The sequence below is a fragment of the Drosophila santomea genome, unplaced genomic scaffold, assembly GCF_016746245.2.
Source record: "Drosophila santomea strain STO CAGO 1482 unplaced genomic scaffold, Prin_Dsan_1.1 Segkk101_quiver_pilon_scaf, whole genome shotgun sequence".
Lineage (NCBI taxonomy): Eukaryota > Metazoa > Arthropoda > Insecta > Diptera > Drosophilidae > Drosophila > Drosophila santomea.
In genome coordinates this window covers 488,424-505,254 of record NW_025318933.1, presented here as the reverse complement: position 1 = coordinate 505,254, position 16,831 = coordinate 488,424, and the positions used below count along the sequence as shown (strand labels likewise).

The 16,831-nt window shown below is 45.4% G+C and overlaps 1 protein-coding gene across 1 annotated transcript; it reads left to right on the top strand.

Annotated features, from left to right (window-relative positions):
- The first annotated feature begins 3,523 nt into the window (after positions 1 to 3,523).
- LOC122756553 lies at positions 3,524 to 16,399 on the top strand. The gene is made up of 2 exons (XM_044006649.1): positions 3,524 to 3,591; positions 16,048 to 16,399. Exons 1-2 carry the CDS (start codon positions 3,524 to 3,526, stop codon positions 16,397 to 16,399), a joined length of 420 nt encoding a protein of 139 aa, XP_043862584.1.
- The last annotated feature ends 432 nt before the right edge of the window (positions 16,400 to 16,831 follow it).

Below are 16,831 nucleotides of genomic sequence, written 5' to 3'. Positions count from 1 at the left end.
GGCAAGGTGGGAATGGACAGACGCCCACCAAGAAGCATTCGAGGCCGTCAAAACCAGGTTGGTCGCCGACCCGATCCTGGCATGCCCCGACTTCAGAAGGACCTTCGTGCTACAGACGGACGCCAGCGACTACGGACTGGGCGCTATCCTCACACCGCACTCCGAGCAAGGCGAGCGGGTCATATCCTACTCCAGCAGAGCTCTGAACGGAGCGGAAAAGAATTATTCTGCGACAGAGAAGGAGTGTTTAGCGATAGTGTGGGCTGTCAGGAAATTAAGACCGTACCTGGAAGGCTACCATTTCAAAGTGATAACAGATCAAATGGCCCTGAAGTGGCTGAACAGCATCGAGAGCCCGTCCGGAAGGATCGCGAGGTGGGCGTTGGAGCTCCAACAATTCGATTTCGAAATCTCATACAGGGCCTCTCAAAGGGCCAGCTGAACATCGTCGCGGACGCCCTGTCGATAAAGCCGCTGCAGGAAACGAGCCGCTGTATAACAGCGAAGGAAGAAGGGCACCGGACGAGCAGCAGATATGCAGGTGGATGGAAGAGATGCGGAGGAAAATAGAGCAGGATCCCCGAAAATACCCAGACTAGCTAGAGGAGGCCGGCCAATTGTATAGGCACATTCCGCACCGGGCAGGAAACTATAATCTCCGAAGGAGGCCGTAGAAACCCAAGGTGGGAGAAATTGTATGGGCCAAAGAACACCACCTGTCGAAAGCAGCCGAGGGCTTCGCGGCGAAACTGGCACCAAGGTTCGACGGGCCTTTCAAAACAAATAAATTCACATCACCAGTAATTTGTGTATTGGAACACCCAACACCCAAGGTAGACGAAAACGGCTCATATTGGCGACTTGAAGCCGGGAAGCGCGGGCGCCGGCGGGCCAGAGTATACCTTGAGCGAAAAACAACAGTAAAACCCTTTCGTGAAGAAGGGGGAAGACGATACAGGGTATCGAAAAGTCGCAAGTCGAGTGTCACTCAAATAAACACACACACACAGACACACAAAAGGCCCGTTGGAGCGCGAGAGCGGGACAGGGAGGGTAGACAGCCGGAAAACCGTTAACGGCTAACGCACACAGTTGCGAATTCCGTGGGAGGCAGAATCCCGTTACCGGTACAGACTTCGCGGAATAACGGCGGAAAGGACAGGAGGAAATCCGAGGTTTTGTCGCGGCGGAAAAAGCGAGAGTCGGTCTTTTAAAAATCAAGTCGTCAAGATGTCAACACGCGCTGCGAGCAACAATCGGGAGGTGCGAGAGACCGGCACCGGGGAACAGCCCGGAGCGATATGGAGTAGGGACGCGGATTCCTATCTCCAGCTTCTGGCGTCACCCCTGGTGTCGCGATCCCTATCCCTGGTCCAGGAGGATCCGGAGGAGGTCCCAGGCGTGGACCTGTCGGAGGAGGAGACGGTGGCCGAGGGGTCAGTTACGTATGTCTCCCTCTCGTCGGAGAGTGAGGAGGACGACGGGGGTGAGACGGTCACCCCGGCCGTATGGCCTACCGCAGCGTGCGGCGGGCGATGCAGGGCCACGGGCGGATCCGCTTAGGAGACGCGATGCCATCGGAAGATCTGGAGGAGTTACGCGAGTTCGCGGACGCGCGGAACGCCACGCTGCGACGGTTTGAACGGATGGTGGTGGAGCGGAAGGCAGCCGCCGCCAAGGCCGCGTTGCAGAAACGCCTGCCAGAGTGGCAGAAGGAGGAGAAGGCGCTGTTGGTACCACACCCACCGAGTACCTGCAGCCACCGTTGCCACCGACACCACCGCTACCGTCGCAGCCACCGCCACCACCGACGCCGCAGCGACAGGAGCATCGTCTGCGTACTTGAGTACACGGGAATGTTGTATTACTAGGGAGCGGAGCCAGGTGGCTCCCTTGTTGAACACCGGATGTGACTCGGAGATTACAAGAAAAATAATTTTTAAATAGGACCCGTTGCGTCCTGCCATTCAGATCCATTAAATCATTTAAGTCCCACTTAGAAGATCAACAGGGACACCTATTAAATCAAGTTTTCTTATTAGAAGAGAATGAATTACAAAGTCAAATGTTTTACTAAAGTCAGGGTCAAAAGATTTCTGCACTTATGTTTGATATAGTGAACCTTGTACATTGGGCATCCTATGTGGTTTGCTGTGTGATTGCCACCACAGCTTCCGCACCTTTGCTTGAGGGGTACAAACTATGCATATTGTGCGTAATGAACAGTAAGACTGGACGTGGCCATATTCCAGACATTTTGTACATTGTACAGGAGTCTTGCGCTTATGCGTCTCTTCTACGGTGATTCTACGATGCAGAATAGACTGTAGCTTGTAGATTGAATGAATCACGTATCTTTTTAGGGGCTTGGTTTCAGGTACTACTACCTTGTTCAGAATTTTAAAAACTGATTTAGCGGAAAGCCCCTTTTCCTGTAGCGCCTCCATAATTTCTTAGGGCGTCACCTCGGGATCAATATCCGTTACTCGTAGAGTAACAGGCAAAAGGAAGTGTTTCCGACCATATAAAGTATATATATTCTTAATCAGGATCAATAGCCGTGACGATCTGGCCACGTCCGTCTGTCCGTCAGTCTGCCCGTCCGTCTGTTCGTCCGTCGGTTCGTCCGTATGAACGTAGAGATCTCAGGAACTATAAAAGTTAGAAAGTTGAGATTAAGCATGCAGACTCCAGAGACATAGACGCAGCGCAAGTTGCCTCATGTGGCCACGCCCACTCTAACGCCCACAAGCCGCCCAAAACTGCAACGCCCACACTTTTGAAAAAGGTTTTGATATTATTTTATTTATCATGTAAATTTCTATCGATTTGCCTAAAAACTTTTTGCCACGCCCACAAACCGCCAAAAACTCTCAGTGTTAAAGTTTTTCCTTCGCACTTCCAATAGCTGAGTAACGGTTATCAGATGCTCGACTATAGCGGTCTTTCTTGTTGTAACTGCAGTTGCGGTACTTATTGACGTCACTGTACTTGTCAGTGTCGGTAAGCGTAGTGCCATTTCGGGAATGTTCAGCAAAGTTGTTGTAGTAGCTTTGAGTTGCTCCTGATTGGCTTAGGTTCAATGACCGCTCGCTTACTGCATTTGTAACAGTTGCGGGTTGTGTTGATATAAATAGGAAGTAAGCGTTATTTTTTTGATCTTTGCTGATCTTACGGACGATACACCCTGCCCCATAACATCCTAAGCCCCGGCCAAGCCCGCAGGTTGTTCCTTTCGCAAGAGCAAGAAGGGACGGTGGAGTCAGTGGTCGCAAAGGTGGTTCGGGGAGAAGCTCTATCTCATCTTACGGACGATACACCCTGCCCATAACATCCTAAGTCCAGTCGAGCCGGCACGGATACGCCGTCGAGAGCGACGCGGGACCAGCGAAGAAGGACAACGAAGGAGCGACGACGCGCACAACCGTGATTGTCCCGGCCAAAAGAACAGAGGGGAAGATGGTGAAATCGTGGAAGTAGAAGTCGGAGTCACCAACGTGAGTGTCCTGATCAAGGAGCCAGCATGGAGGAGACCGGAGTTATGCCCAAGGAGCATGAGGAGCCTCGGGTCGAAGACACGGGAAGCGCGGGGTTGGATGCAGAGCTTAAGGACAGTCTCTAAAAGAGGAAGGGGGAAGACGATACAGGGTATCGTAACGCCCAACCGACGTTCAGAAGGAGTACAACCAGGAGATCCATGGCTGAGATTCCCAGTAGACGAAAGCCGATGACGAGTGGGTATGGACAGCATGAACGAGGCAGGGTTGCAAAGCGGCGGACCCAACATCAGGATGCAATGATGACACCATAAAGCTTCTTTAAAGGGAAACAAACCATATCATGATGGGGGCGCTACGATAACAGCGGTCGATCGATAGTGAGATCGATAGGGAACGATAAAAAATACTGGGATGAGAAAGCGGGAAGTTTGAATACCGAGCGGGTGACCAGAAGCAGACGGCAACAGATGCAGGAAGCTGGAGAAGGGCGCGAGGATCGAGATACCGAGCCGAGATGTCGAACGACAGGGTCTACTAGGCTGAGGCTGCCGAGCTGAGATTAAGGAGGCGCAGGTCGACGAGAGCAGGGAGGAACGACACAGTTCGAGTATCAAGATGCCACGTCTAGATGCTGAAAGACAGGGTCGAATAGGCTAAGACGATCAGAAAGGCGCAAGGATGTTTGAGATGCCAAGTCAAGACGCTGAACGACGGGGTCTATTAGACTGCGACTGCCAGGCTGAGAACGAAGGGCGGAGGGTCGACGAGAGGAGAACGAGGAAGCTGCCTATGCGAGAAGACGCTGCAGCGGAAGCATCATCCTTTTCAAAACTTCCGAAGAAAGGGGGAGTTGTGAGGAGTGAGGTGCGGACACGTTCGATCAGGAGAGTACGCGGAGTGCCATACGTGCAGACAGTCAGTGAAGAAAGTGCCAAACATACTGAATGAGAAGTGCGCGGAGAGCCATACAGCCACACAGTCGATCGGGAAAAGTACGCGGAGTACACAGACATTCAATAAGAAAGTACGCGGAGTTCCACACGGGCAGAAAAGGATGATGCTTCCGCTGCAGCGTCTTCTCGCATAGGCAGCTTCCTCGTTCTCCTCTCGTCGACCCTCCGCCCTTCGTTCTCAGCCTGGCAGTCGCAGTCTAATAGACCCCGTCGTTCAGCGTCTTGACTTGGCATCTCAAACATCCTTGCGCCTTTCTGATCGTCTTAGCCTATTCGACCCTGTCTTTCAGCATCTAGACGTGGCATCTTGATACTCGAACTGTGTCGTTCCTCCCTGCTCTCGTCGACCTGCGCCTCCTTAATCTCAGCTCGGCAGCCTCAGCCTAGTAGACCCTGTCGTTCGACATCTCGGCTCGGTATCTCGATCCTCGCGCCCTTCTCCAGCTTCCTGCATCTGTTGCCGTCTGCTTCTGGTCACCCGCTCGGTATTCAAACTTCCCGCTTTCTCATCCCAGTATTTTTTATCGTTCCCTATCGATCTCACTATCGATCGACCGCTGTTATCGTAGCGCCCCCATCATGATATGGTTTGTTTCCCTTTAAAGAAGCTTTATGGTGTCATCATTGCATCCTGATGTTGGGTCCGCCGCTTTGCAACCCTGCCTCGTTCATGCTGTCCATACCCACTCGTCATCGGCTTTCGTCTACTGGGAATCTCAGCCATGGATCTCCTGGTTGTACTCCTTCTGAACGTCGGTTGGGCGTTACGATACCCTGTATCGTCTTCCCCCTTCCTCTTTTAGAGACTGTCCTTAAGCTCTGCATCCAACCCCGCGCTTCCCGTGTCTTCGACCCGAGGCTCCTCATGCTCCTTGGGCATAACTCCGGTCTCCTCCATGCTGGCTCCTTGATCAGGACACTCACGTTGGTGACTCCGACTTCTACTTCCACGATTTCACCATCTTCCCCTCTGTTCTTTTGGCCGGGACAATCACGGTTGTGCGCCAGATGTAACGAACTGATTTCTTGCAACGGCTAGCTCAGAGAGTTTGTTTGTTCGTCCCACCAAATTTATGATTTGTGTGATTGCCCGACCAACGAGAAGACAGAGTTTCAGACTTAAACCACCTTTATTCAGTGGCTTGGTAAAGAGAATCCTGGGATCCACGCCTTCGGATGCGCGTCGTCGCTCCTTCGTCGTCCTTCTTCGCTGGTCCCGCGTCGCTCTCGACGGCGTATCCGTGGGGGCTCGACTGGACTTAGGATGTTATGGGCAGGGTGTATCGTCCGTAAGATGAGATAGAGCTTCTCCCCGAACCACCTTTGCGACCCCTGACTCCACCGTCACTTCCTGCTTTTGCGAAAGGACCAACCTGCGGGCTTGGCCGGGGCTTAGGATGTTATGGGGCAGGGAGTATCGTCCGTAAGATCAGCTAAGATCAAAAAAATAACGCTTACTTCCTATTTATATCAACACAACCCGCAACTGTTACAAATGCAGTAAGCGAGCGGTCATTGAACCTAAGCCCGCAAATGCACTTCTACCAACAAAGCAAGAAAGAGCACGCCCTCAGTACCATTGAGTATCCAATCACAGCAACTCAAAGCTACTACAACAACTACTACAACAAGTTTTTAGGCAAATCGATAGAAATTTACATGATAAATAAAATAATAAAATAATATCAAAACCTTTTTCAAAAGTGTGGGCGTGGCAGTTTTGGGCGGCTTGTGGGCGTTAGAGTGCGCGTGGCAAAACGTTTTTTGGCAAATCAATAGAAATTTACCAGACTAATAAAAAATGAAAAAATATTATAACATTTTTCAAAATTGTGGGCGTGGCAGTTTTGGGCGGTTTGTGGGCGTTAGATTGGGCGTGGCAACATGGGTCAACAAATGCAAATCGACAAAAATTTATCAGACTAATAAAAAAATAAAAAAAATATGAAAACACTTTTCAAAAGTGTGGGCGTGTGAGTTTTGGGCGGTTTGTTGGCGTTAGAGTGGGCGTGGCAACATGAGGCAACTTGCGCTGCGTCTATGTCTCTGGAGTCTGCATGCTTAATAAGCCCCTAAAAAGATACGTGATTCATTCAATCTACAAGCTACAGTCTATTCTGCATCGTAGAATCACAGTAGAAGAGACGCATAAGCGCAAGACTCCTGTTGTTGGCGGAACTCACATTGTCGGTTATTGTTTATTGTTGGATTGTGAAGTAGAAAAAATCTGAAGTCTAGTGTAAGTTAGTTTAGGGCGAAGGCGGGAGCATAATAAAGTTCTCTCTCGCTCTTTGCGAAGTCGCCCCGTCTTCGCCAACCTCTGTTAAGCTAGGCCTAAGAACACATATGTTAAATAGAGATGAAGTCGAAAATTGAATTCAACACGAGCACACGCATTTTTTCGTTGTAGTAGTTCCGAGTTTAAACTAACTATTCTTGCCAAAGTTAAATATTTTTAATAAACTAATTAAATTCTTCATGGCGCCCCCGGGTGGACAAGAATTAGTTTAAACAAATAAAAGTGACAGTGACACATATAATATATATATAATAATATAAAAGTGCAACAAAAAAAAAAAAAATTGTTCTTTGTTTTTTTTTTTGAGTGCAATAAATAAATATATTGTTGCCCGCGACGCGCTAGTGTGTTTAAACAATAAATTTAATGTTTATTGTCTTGTGCTGGAATATTGCACCTCGCTTTCAGTTCTTTGCACATATGTACGTATCAATGTAGTAGAGCACATTATTCAATTTATTGGTTGATAAAATAAATACACATACATATTGAACTGCTTTGGACACAACATTTATTTATTATTTTGTACTGTATTATTGCAATCACTGTCTCCCCCCCTTCCCCTTCTCGTATGTTGAAACTCGCATTAATAGTTGGGAAGTTAATCCATGCTTGCGCACTAATACACAGACACAGACGTTTTCGCTTCGCTTTTGCACCGCTACCTGCGTTGTTGTTGTTTGGCCCTTTTTCGTTGGCGCGCTTAGATTAGCGGACAGTCAAGTGACGCTCTACCCTGTATTCTGCGGGTATACCCTTCTCGGCGTCATTTCGCACTCAAAAAAAAAAAACAAAGAACAATTTTTTTTTTTTTTGTTGCACTTTTATATTATTATATATATATTATATGTGTCACTGTCACTTTTATTTGTTTAAACTAATTCTTGTCCACCCGGGGGCGCCATGAAGAATTTAATTAGTTTATTAAAAATATTTAACTTTGGCAAGAATAGTTAGTTTAAACTCGGAACTACTACAACGAAAAAATGCGTGTGCTCGTGTTGAATTCAATTTTCGATTAATTGATACTGCGTGTCTTGAATTTCAATTTAAATAATTTGTTTTCGTTGTTCTCATCAGAAAAATATTTAATATACATTTCGAACAATAAATTAATAATTTATGAAATTAAAAATAATTATAATTTATAAATTTCTAATTATTGATTCGAAGGTTATTAAATTATATTGTCGGTCTGATTTGAGATAATTTGTTTCTGCCATTAATTTAGCTAATTCGGAAATAAAATTTAATTAATTTAAGTTATTTAATTTAAATATTTAATTTAAAATGAGCCTAGAAACCAAAAATAAATCTGTTCTGGAAGAGCTGAAAAGCAAGCTCCAAAGTCGGGTCAGAACAATTCGCCGATTAAATGAGCGACTAGAAACGGGATCGATTCCGCTATTAGAGGAAGAATTGAAATGTCGACTAGAAAACTTAAATGCTTCAATTTGTAAGGCAAATCAATTACAAGAACAGATAGAATAATTTAAATATTTAATTTAAAATGAGCCTAGAAACCAAAAATAAATCTGTTCTGGAAGAGCTGAAAAGCAAGCTCCAAAGTCGGGTCAGAACAATTCGCCGATTAAATGAGTGACTAGAAACGGGATCGATTCCGCTATTAGAGGAAGAATTGAAATGTCGACTAGAAAACTTAAATGCTTCAATTAGTAAGGCAAATCAATTACAAGAACAGATAGAAGACATAGATTGTAGCGATGAATTTGGCGAGCTTTGGTTGGAAGAGCTTTGTATAGTGACCAAGCCAAAAATAATGTCTCTGTTGTCTGCCTTGAAGGTAGCAAGCGTCAGCGAAGCTCCGGAATCAGCTGCTGTAGCTCCAACTCGTGCGCGACTTCTGAATTTGGCATTGCCAAAATTCAGTATTATTCGGAGTTCAAAAATTTCATCAGCCTTTTCGAAACTTTGGTTCATAAAGACGCCAGCATTCCAGTTATCGAAAAATTTAACCATTTAATTTCATGTCTTTCTGGTGAAGCTTTAGGAACAGTTAAAGCTTAACAAGTCACCGAGAGCAATTACGAAAAGGCACTAGCCAGTTTAAAAAAGGTTTACGATAACGAATGCCTCATCTTTATGAATAATATATCAACATTGTTTAGTCTGCCTAAAATATCGCATCAGTCCGCTTCCTCCTTGAGAAACCTTATCGATACAGTTTCTTCGAATTATGGTTCTCTGTTATCGATAGGAGATGATACAAAAATTTCGAATGCAATGTTGATATATTTGGTATTGAATAGAGTCGACCCAGTGACCAAACAAAAATGGGAGGAACAGCTCGATTATGAGACATTGCCGCTTTGGGCCGATTTTGAAAAAATATTAAGTCGCCGATATCAGCATTTATCAGCTGAAGAATCGACAAAGCCGAAGCAAGATAAAATTGTGTCGAGCAAGCCACATAATCGTAGCTCATTCTCGTGTTCCTTCTCCAACAGCAAGCCTCAGCAAACTTGTAGCTATTGCAATGCAGCAAATCATTTGCTACAGAATTGTAGCCCGTTTGGGCGTCTCTCTGTAATGCAAAGGTTCGAGTTTGTTAAGTCTGCCTCCTTCTTTTTTTTTTTTTTTTTTTTTTTTAATCGCGCGAGTCCTACGGCCACACCTCCCGCCCAACCGACCGAGGGGCGCTGCCGTGTATCGTACGGCTCGAATCGCGGGCAGATAGACGCGATATAGAAGACAGTAAAGGACGAGGAAAGATATGTATGCTAGTGGTAATATCTAAGAATTCGTTAAGTACGTTAGTATTGATCGATTTAAAAACGGCAGAGAGTCAGAATTAGAGATAATAGGATAGAATCTATTATATTCAGAACATAATACTCTGTAGGGATCATGCAACTCATAGTTAGATCTAGAATGATTTAAAATTAGAGGAACGTAATTTCTAGTAAATCTGCTTGGAACAGTGAAGCTTAGCCGACTAACCAAGTCGGGACTATCCACTTCACCACGAATAAGGTTAAAAATAAAGACTGTTCCAAGCATCGTTCTACGGTTAGCTAAGGAGGGTAAGTTAATTAACATTAATCTATTCGAATAAGGAGGTAATCTACGGTTTGCATCCCAATTAGGGCGCCGTAAGGCAAAAAGTAAGAAGTTCTTTTGAACCGATTCAATGCGGTCCGAGTAAACTTCATATTGTGGACTCCAAACAGGTGATCCATACTCGAGGATCGGACGGACTAGGGAAATAAATAATGTTTTGGTCAAGTAAGGATCATCAAATTCCTTTGACCACCGTTTTATAAAACCAAGCACACCCCTGGCCTTATTGACAATAGACGAAATACGGTCTGAAAATTTAAGTTTAGGGTCCAGAAGAACACCAAGATCATCAACATGTGTTATTCTGTCCAAAGAGCAGCCACTTAAAGTGTAAGTTGCGTGCATTGAGTTGGCACGACAAAAGGTCATAACTTTACACTTAGAGCCATTTAAGTTTAATACGTTATCACGGCACCAGGTTTGAAAGCAATCTAGATCGGATTATAAGTCCAAATGGCGAGAAATGTCCTTATATTGCAAGCATAATTTTACATCATCAGCGTACATTAGTACACGCGAATGATTTATTATTAAGGGAAGGTCGTTAATAAATAAGGTAAAAAGGAGCGGACCTAGGTGGCTCCCTTGTGGGACGCCGGATGTGACTCGGAGAATACAAGAAAGAGAATTTTTAAAGAGGACCCGTTGCGTCCTGCCATTCAGATAACTTAGAATCCAATTTAGGAGATCAACAGGGAAACCTAATAAATCAAGTTTTTTTATTAAAAGTGAATGATTAACAGAGTCGAATGCTTTACTGAAATCCGTATAAATGACATCTGTTTGAAGATTATTTTTGAAACCCTGTACTACGAAGGAGGTTAGCTCCAGAAGGTTAGTAGTTGTTGATCTGCGTTTCATGAACCCATGCTGACATGGTGAAATAATTGACCTACAAAGGTGCTGTAAATGAGGAGTGATAACGTTTTCAAAAAGCTTAGGGATAGCAGACAATTTGGAGATTCCTCTGTAATTGCTTGCATCCGATTTGCTACCTTTTTTATGGAGAGGGATCACAAAGGACTCCTTCCATATTTGGGGGAACTGAGTAGATTCCAAAGATAATTTAAACAGTTTTAGTAGAGGTTTGCACAAGGCTTCCGCACAGAATCTAAGCACACAGCCAGGAATTCCATCGGGACCTGGCGAATAGACAGGCTTAACTCGCTGAAGATCATAAAGCAGTGAGCTTTCGTTTAAAGTGGGGCAGAATATTAAATTTGACTTTGATACCGCGTAAGAGTAAGGTCGTTCGGAATGAGGTAACGTAGAATATGTGGTTTGAAAAAACTTGGCAAATAGATCGGCTATTGCCTGATCCGAAGTATTTTCAAAAAATAGCGAGGAAGGGTAACTAGTTGTTTTGCGCTTAGTGTTAACGAAATTATAAAACTGTTTGGGATCCTGTGCGAACTGGAACTTACAACGGTTTAAATAATTCTTATAACACTGAGCGTTAAGCACGGTAAAATTTAACCGAGCACTTACATATTTAGAAAATATAGATTGAGAACCGGTATTTTTAAATTTTATATAAAGTCTGGACTTAACATTTCTTAGATGTGTCAACTCTTTATTAAACCAAGGAGGTTTGTTAGAGGTAGACGGATAGTACATCGGAACACAAGAGTTGAAGAATAATTTAATTTAATTATAAAAAATATCTATGGCATCGGCCATTATGTTGCAAGAATATAGATCGGACCAATTAAAACCAGATATAAAAAGATTTAGCCTCTGAAAGTTTGCCTTACGAAAACAATGAATTCGTTTGGTTGACTTTTCTGGCCTCTCTTTTATTACGGTACCTGTGTCGATTGTCACCTCGAAAGTTGGATGGTATGGATCTTCTAGATTTTAGTTTTTTGAAGATAAAGAAGTAGAAGTAGTAGAGGAGGATGGGGCAGTGATCTGGCCACTTGTGGGAAGTTTAATTCCCACGGGCCCTTTTTTTCTATTTTTAATCTTAGCTTCAAACTCTTTTACAATCATGCTTTCCGGCCAAAAATCACCAGAACATATGGTTGAGAATAGCTCATTTGGGACAGTTATCTTGAAAGATGAGATGTCCCTAGCATAAGAAAAGTTAAATTTTTCCACATTTATGTTGTCGGCTTTTGTTTTGTCTTGTATATAAGAAAGTACATCAGATGATGTTTGATCAGGGGAAAGCCGGGAAACAAAAATTTGTTTCTTTAGTGGAACCACCGAGAGGGGTTTTGGCACTGCAGGTTGTATTTCTGAAGTGCCAACTTGAGCCGGTAGTCTGGACTCAATATTTCTTTGTGGTGGTAAACAATTCGGGACGGATGGAATCACCGGTTGAGAAACCAGTGCGGACAAAACGGAATCTTTAGCAATCCCAGGCTGGACTCCCTCCACAACCGATTGATCGGATTGCGCCGAATCTTTTTTAGCTGCCGATCTAAGCAATATTTGAGGGTTTGCTGCGATCGTCAACTGATCAGCTGTGGAGTCCTGTTGATTACTTGCCGAAGGTTGCGGGGCATTCCCCTTAGGCAGCCTACCACCAGCGGCTTTCTTGCGCTTTGGAGATTCTTCTAATAGTTTAAGGCTATTAAATTGCGAATCAAGCGCAGAAAGAAGATCATCAGCTCGACGAAAACTATCTCTAGCCACGCCAAAACTGCTGATCAGTCCTTTCAAGCCACCTGTAGTTTGGCGCATAAAGAGTTGCATTTCATTCGCAACTCCTAGGCAAGTATCACAACAGTATTTTAGATTAGGGCCTTTAGCTAGGTCATCACTTGTTCGGCCGTTAAAACCAGCGCACTTAGTGTGCACCATTCTATCACATAGCCAACAGGTCATTTTTGACTGATCAGGCTTTATTACCTGACGGCATTTGTTATGGAAGCAGACAACATTGGATTTCATGTTTAATTGGGTTTTGACCACTGTACCAAAAGACAAAATCAGAAAATGTACCGCAAGAGCGCAGTGCGCACTTTAAGATTTTGTGTGGGAGAGCGAGAGAGCGGGTGCACCGTGCAGTTAATTACAAAAACAACACCAAACAGCACTACGGACAACGCACGAAAAAGAGAGTAAGCAAAACGCAAAGACAGAAAGAGAACAGATTGAATTAATTTATTAAAATAATGAACATATCACAAAAGATTCACTCGCGAAGCGAACGGCACTTTAACTAGTACGGATTACGAAATTGAATTATTAAAGAATTTGTTAAATTCCACCGCTGGATTTAGCAGAACAAAAATAAATTCGGAGCGCAGAAAAAAAAAACACGACCGTTCGCTTTGAAGCTTTATAAGGCATTATGATCTTATCTGGATCTTATGTATCAATTGTCTGCGAAAAGGCCATACTGTTTCGAAATGCAAAGGCAAAAAGTGTCGAGCTTGTGACCGCTCACACCATATTCTGCTTCATAGATATACAGTGCCTGAGAACAGTTTAGCGTTGCCACCCCCGCCAGAGACCATATCTCCTACTTTTAACCAAGATCAGCCTTCCACGTCATAGTTATGCATGCCACGTCCTTGGACAGGGTGATTTTGGTTACGTCAATCGTAAGCGTCCGTACGAAAAACGGAGAATACGTTTTGGCCCGAGCTCTGCTGGACTCTGGGTCTCAAACGAATTTTATAACAGAAGAACTGGCGAACCGCTTACAGATTCGAAGGGAGGAGTCGTGTATCAACTTACTTGGTATTGGCGAGTCCAATTCTCAAGTCAAAAAAAAGCTACACACAGTGGTGAAGTCGCGAGTAAATGGTAGTGAGTTCTCGTTCGATTTCTGGATCTTAAAGTCGATCTCCGGTTACCATCCTGAAAGACCCTACTTAGTTGGGTTGTTTCGGGCAGATACAAGTCTGCAGTCCCAAAACAAGTTGTGAATAGTTTCAGTTTTAGTGAAGAACCTTTAGTATCGATTGACAGCGCACTACAGAAATTTTGGTCGCTGGAGGAAATGCCAAATCCAAAGAAAATTCTGTCGCCTGAGCACAAGTTATGTGAAGACCATTATAGGAAGACTACTCAGGTATTGCCATCAGGTCGGTTTGAAGTTAGGCTGCCGTTTAAATCTGATCTAAATGGATTAGGCAACTCCTTCGAGGTTGCAACACGGCGGTTTTTGTCGCTTGAGCGAAGGTTGTCTCGAGATCCTAACTTGAAGACCATGTACTTGGAATTCATGGAAGAATATCTCGCCCTAGGTCATATGTCGCCTACAGACAACAAAATCCCTTCCACTCCACATTATGTCGTTCCCCATCAATGCATGTTAAGGCCCCAGAGTAAGTCAACATAGTTGCGCGTCGTGTTCGATGCGTCCTGCAAAACATTGTCTCAGGTGGCCTTAAACGACATCCTGATGGTGGGGCCGACAATTCAAGAAGAGTTGTACTCCACTCTACTCCGCTTCCGGCTGCACAAGTATGCCCTGACTGCCGATGTAAAAAAGATGTATCGCCAAGTAATGGTAAATGAAGCGGATAGGAAGTTTCAACTCATAGTGTGGAGGAGAGACCCCTCTGAATCCTTAAGATTATACAAGCTCAACACCGTCACATATGGTACTGGACCAGCCCCATTTCTTGCTATTCGGTGTTTAAAGAGGTTGAGTGAATCTGCTAGATGTTCATTCCCTAGAGCTGCCGACGTGATTGGATCCGATTTATACGTCGATGACATGTTAACTGGTGCTGCATGCGTAGAGGAGCTAAAGACAATTAAGTCTGAAGTGTCTCAGGTTCTTTAAACAGCATGTTTTGAATTGACAAAGTTGTTTTCAAACTCACCTGAGGGGACTGCATCTGAGAGCACAGTTAAGTCGATACCTATCTCGGATTCAGAGTCAACTAAGGCGTTAGGAATATCGTGGTTGCCTAGCGAAGATGCCTTCAAGTTCAAAATTGACACTTCTGTCTTGGGTCTCCGAGCGACAAAACGGAACATACTATCGGTGACATCGAAGCTGTTTGACCCCCTCGGCTTGTTAAGTCCCATTGTGATTAAAGGAAAGATCCTATTGCAGGAACTCTGGATTAATAAATTAGATTGTGTTGACGTCGGGGGCCGGAAAAGCTGTGTGTCCCAAATATTTCCAGAAATAATGAAAGCAGGTGCTGGAGTTCGTCTTTCTCGTTCGGGGTTTTATTCAAGAGTAATTTCCAAATCCCAAACGGGTCAAAAAGTACATTCCGCCAACAGCGATGCTCTGCTGGCGGGATACCGGACATAGCTGTTCGGCATGAACAGATTGGGATGAGTCAATTCCGATGCACTTGGAAACAGCTTGGGATATGCTAAAAAGCACTCTGTCTCAACTGGATGAGATATCGATTCCTCGGTTCGTGCATACCGACCCATTGTCACCGGTACAGCTACATGCATTTGCCGACGCCATCATGAGAGCTTATGGCGTCTGTGGTCGGGCTGACCGCTGCTGTGCAAACTTCCGATTTGCTGGATGTCATCGAGGGGTTTTCGTCACACCTCAACCTGCTTAGAGTGTTCGCTTATATGTTCCGCTTTATAAGAAAATGCAAAGACAAGAGTATAATTTTCGAAGAAACTCTGTCACCGACTGAATATAATGAAGCGTTTCATAAGATTATCGAAATAGTACAAAAGCACGAGTATCAAGTAGAAATTGAAAAGGTTCGTAAAGGCTCCAAGGTCGGCCCATGTCATCAGCGATTGAACCCATTCATCCATGAGGATACAGGCACTTGGTGCAACTTTTCGTTGTTGCGAGTTGGGGGGCGACTAGCTAACGCTCCTATATCATATGATGCCAAGTTTCCCTTGCTGTTGACGAAACGCTCGCAGTTTGTGCAGAGCTACGTCCGGCACCATTCCAATTTTCATGTCGGCCCTCGAGCACTTGTGAGCATCCTACGACAGCGTATTTGGACCGTAAACGCTCAGGAACTCTGCAGTCAGACAGTTCGATCATGTGCTGTTTCATGCTCTGCTTCAAATGCAAGCCTCGACTGATGACACAAATTATGGGAAATCTACCCGCAGATAGACTCCGTGCTCTCCGCCCATTTGCGATATGTGGCGTTGATTTTTGTGGCCCTGCCTATACGACATTAAAAATTCAAGGAAGGCCCCCGTATAAGTCCTACGTTGCCTTATTTGTTTGTTTTGCGTCCAAGGCGGTTCACTTAGAGATTGTCTCAGATCTAAGTACTGATTCTTTTCTATTGGCTTTTCAAAGATTCATTGGTCGACGAGGATGTCCGCAGACAGTGCATTGCGACAACGCGACGAACTTCGTCGGAGCGAGTCGCCACTTCCTGGCTCTTTGCGATCGGATCGAGGAGCAGGCGGACGCAATTCGCGAGTTCGCATCAAAAAGCGGATGCGAATTTGCGTTCACAACCCCTCGGGCTCCGGACATGGGCGGACTATGGGAGGCAGGTGTGAAAACTGCAAAGCACCTACTCCTACGAGCGGTGGGCTGCGCACTTCTCAACGCCGAAGAGCTGGCAACAGTCCTTGTCGGGATCGAGGCCACGATGAACTCGCGGCCCCTCGGAGCGCTCAGCCAGGACCCAAGCGACTGCTAACAGGCGGGCCGCTCATCGCAGCACCAGCACTCCGGACCCCGGACCAGGCGGGTCTCAGTTGCTTGCGGCGATGACGGCTTGTCTCGTCAGTCAGGCAAACGTTCTGGCGGCGATGGTCCCGGGAATATGTCCTGGGCCTTCAGGTTCGGGGCAAGTGGCACTAGGAGAAGGCCAACGTCGAGGAGGGCCAACTCGTCGTCGTGGCAGAGGACAACCTGCTGCCTCAACAGTGGCTCCTGGGAAGGATCATCGCGACGCACGCAGGAGAGGACGGCAAGGTCAGGTTCGTCGACCTTAGAAGGAGTGATGGAGCCATCTTCCGGAGGGCGGTCCACAAGCTGGCGCCGCTGCCGATTTGTTGAAGCCGTGGAGGCGTTCAACGGGGCCGCTGTTGGCGGAACTCATATTGTCGGTTATTGTTTATTGTTGGAT

Bases quoted from the DNA above. Each gene is read 5' to 3' on its own strand.
- LOC122756553 (XM_044006649.1), top strand. From the start codon at position 3,524: ATGGAGGAGACCGGAGTTATGCCCAAGGAGCATGAGGAGCCTCGGGTC. The intron at 3,592-16,047 runs GTTGGATGCAGA...GGCTTTTCAAAG, and splicing joins GAAGACACGGGAAGCGCGGG to ATTCATTGGTCGACGAGGAT.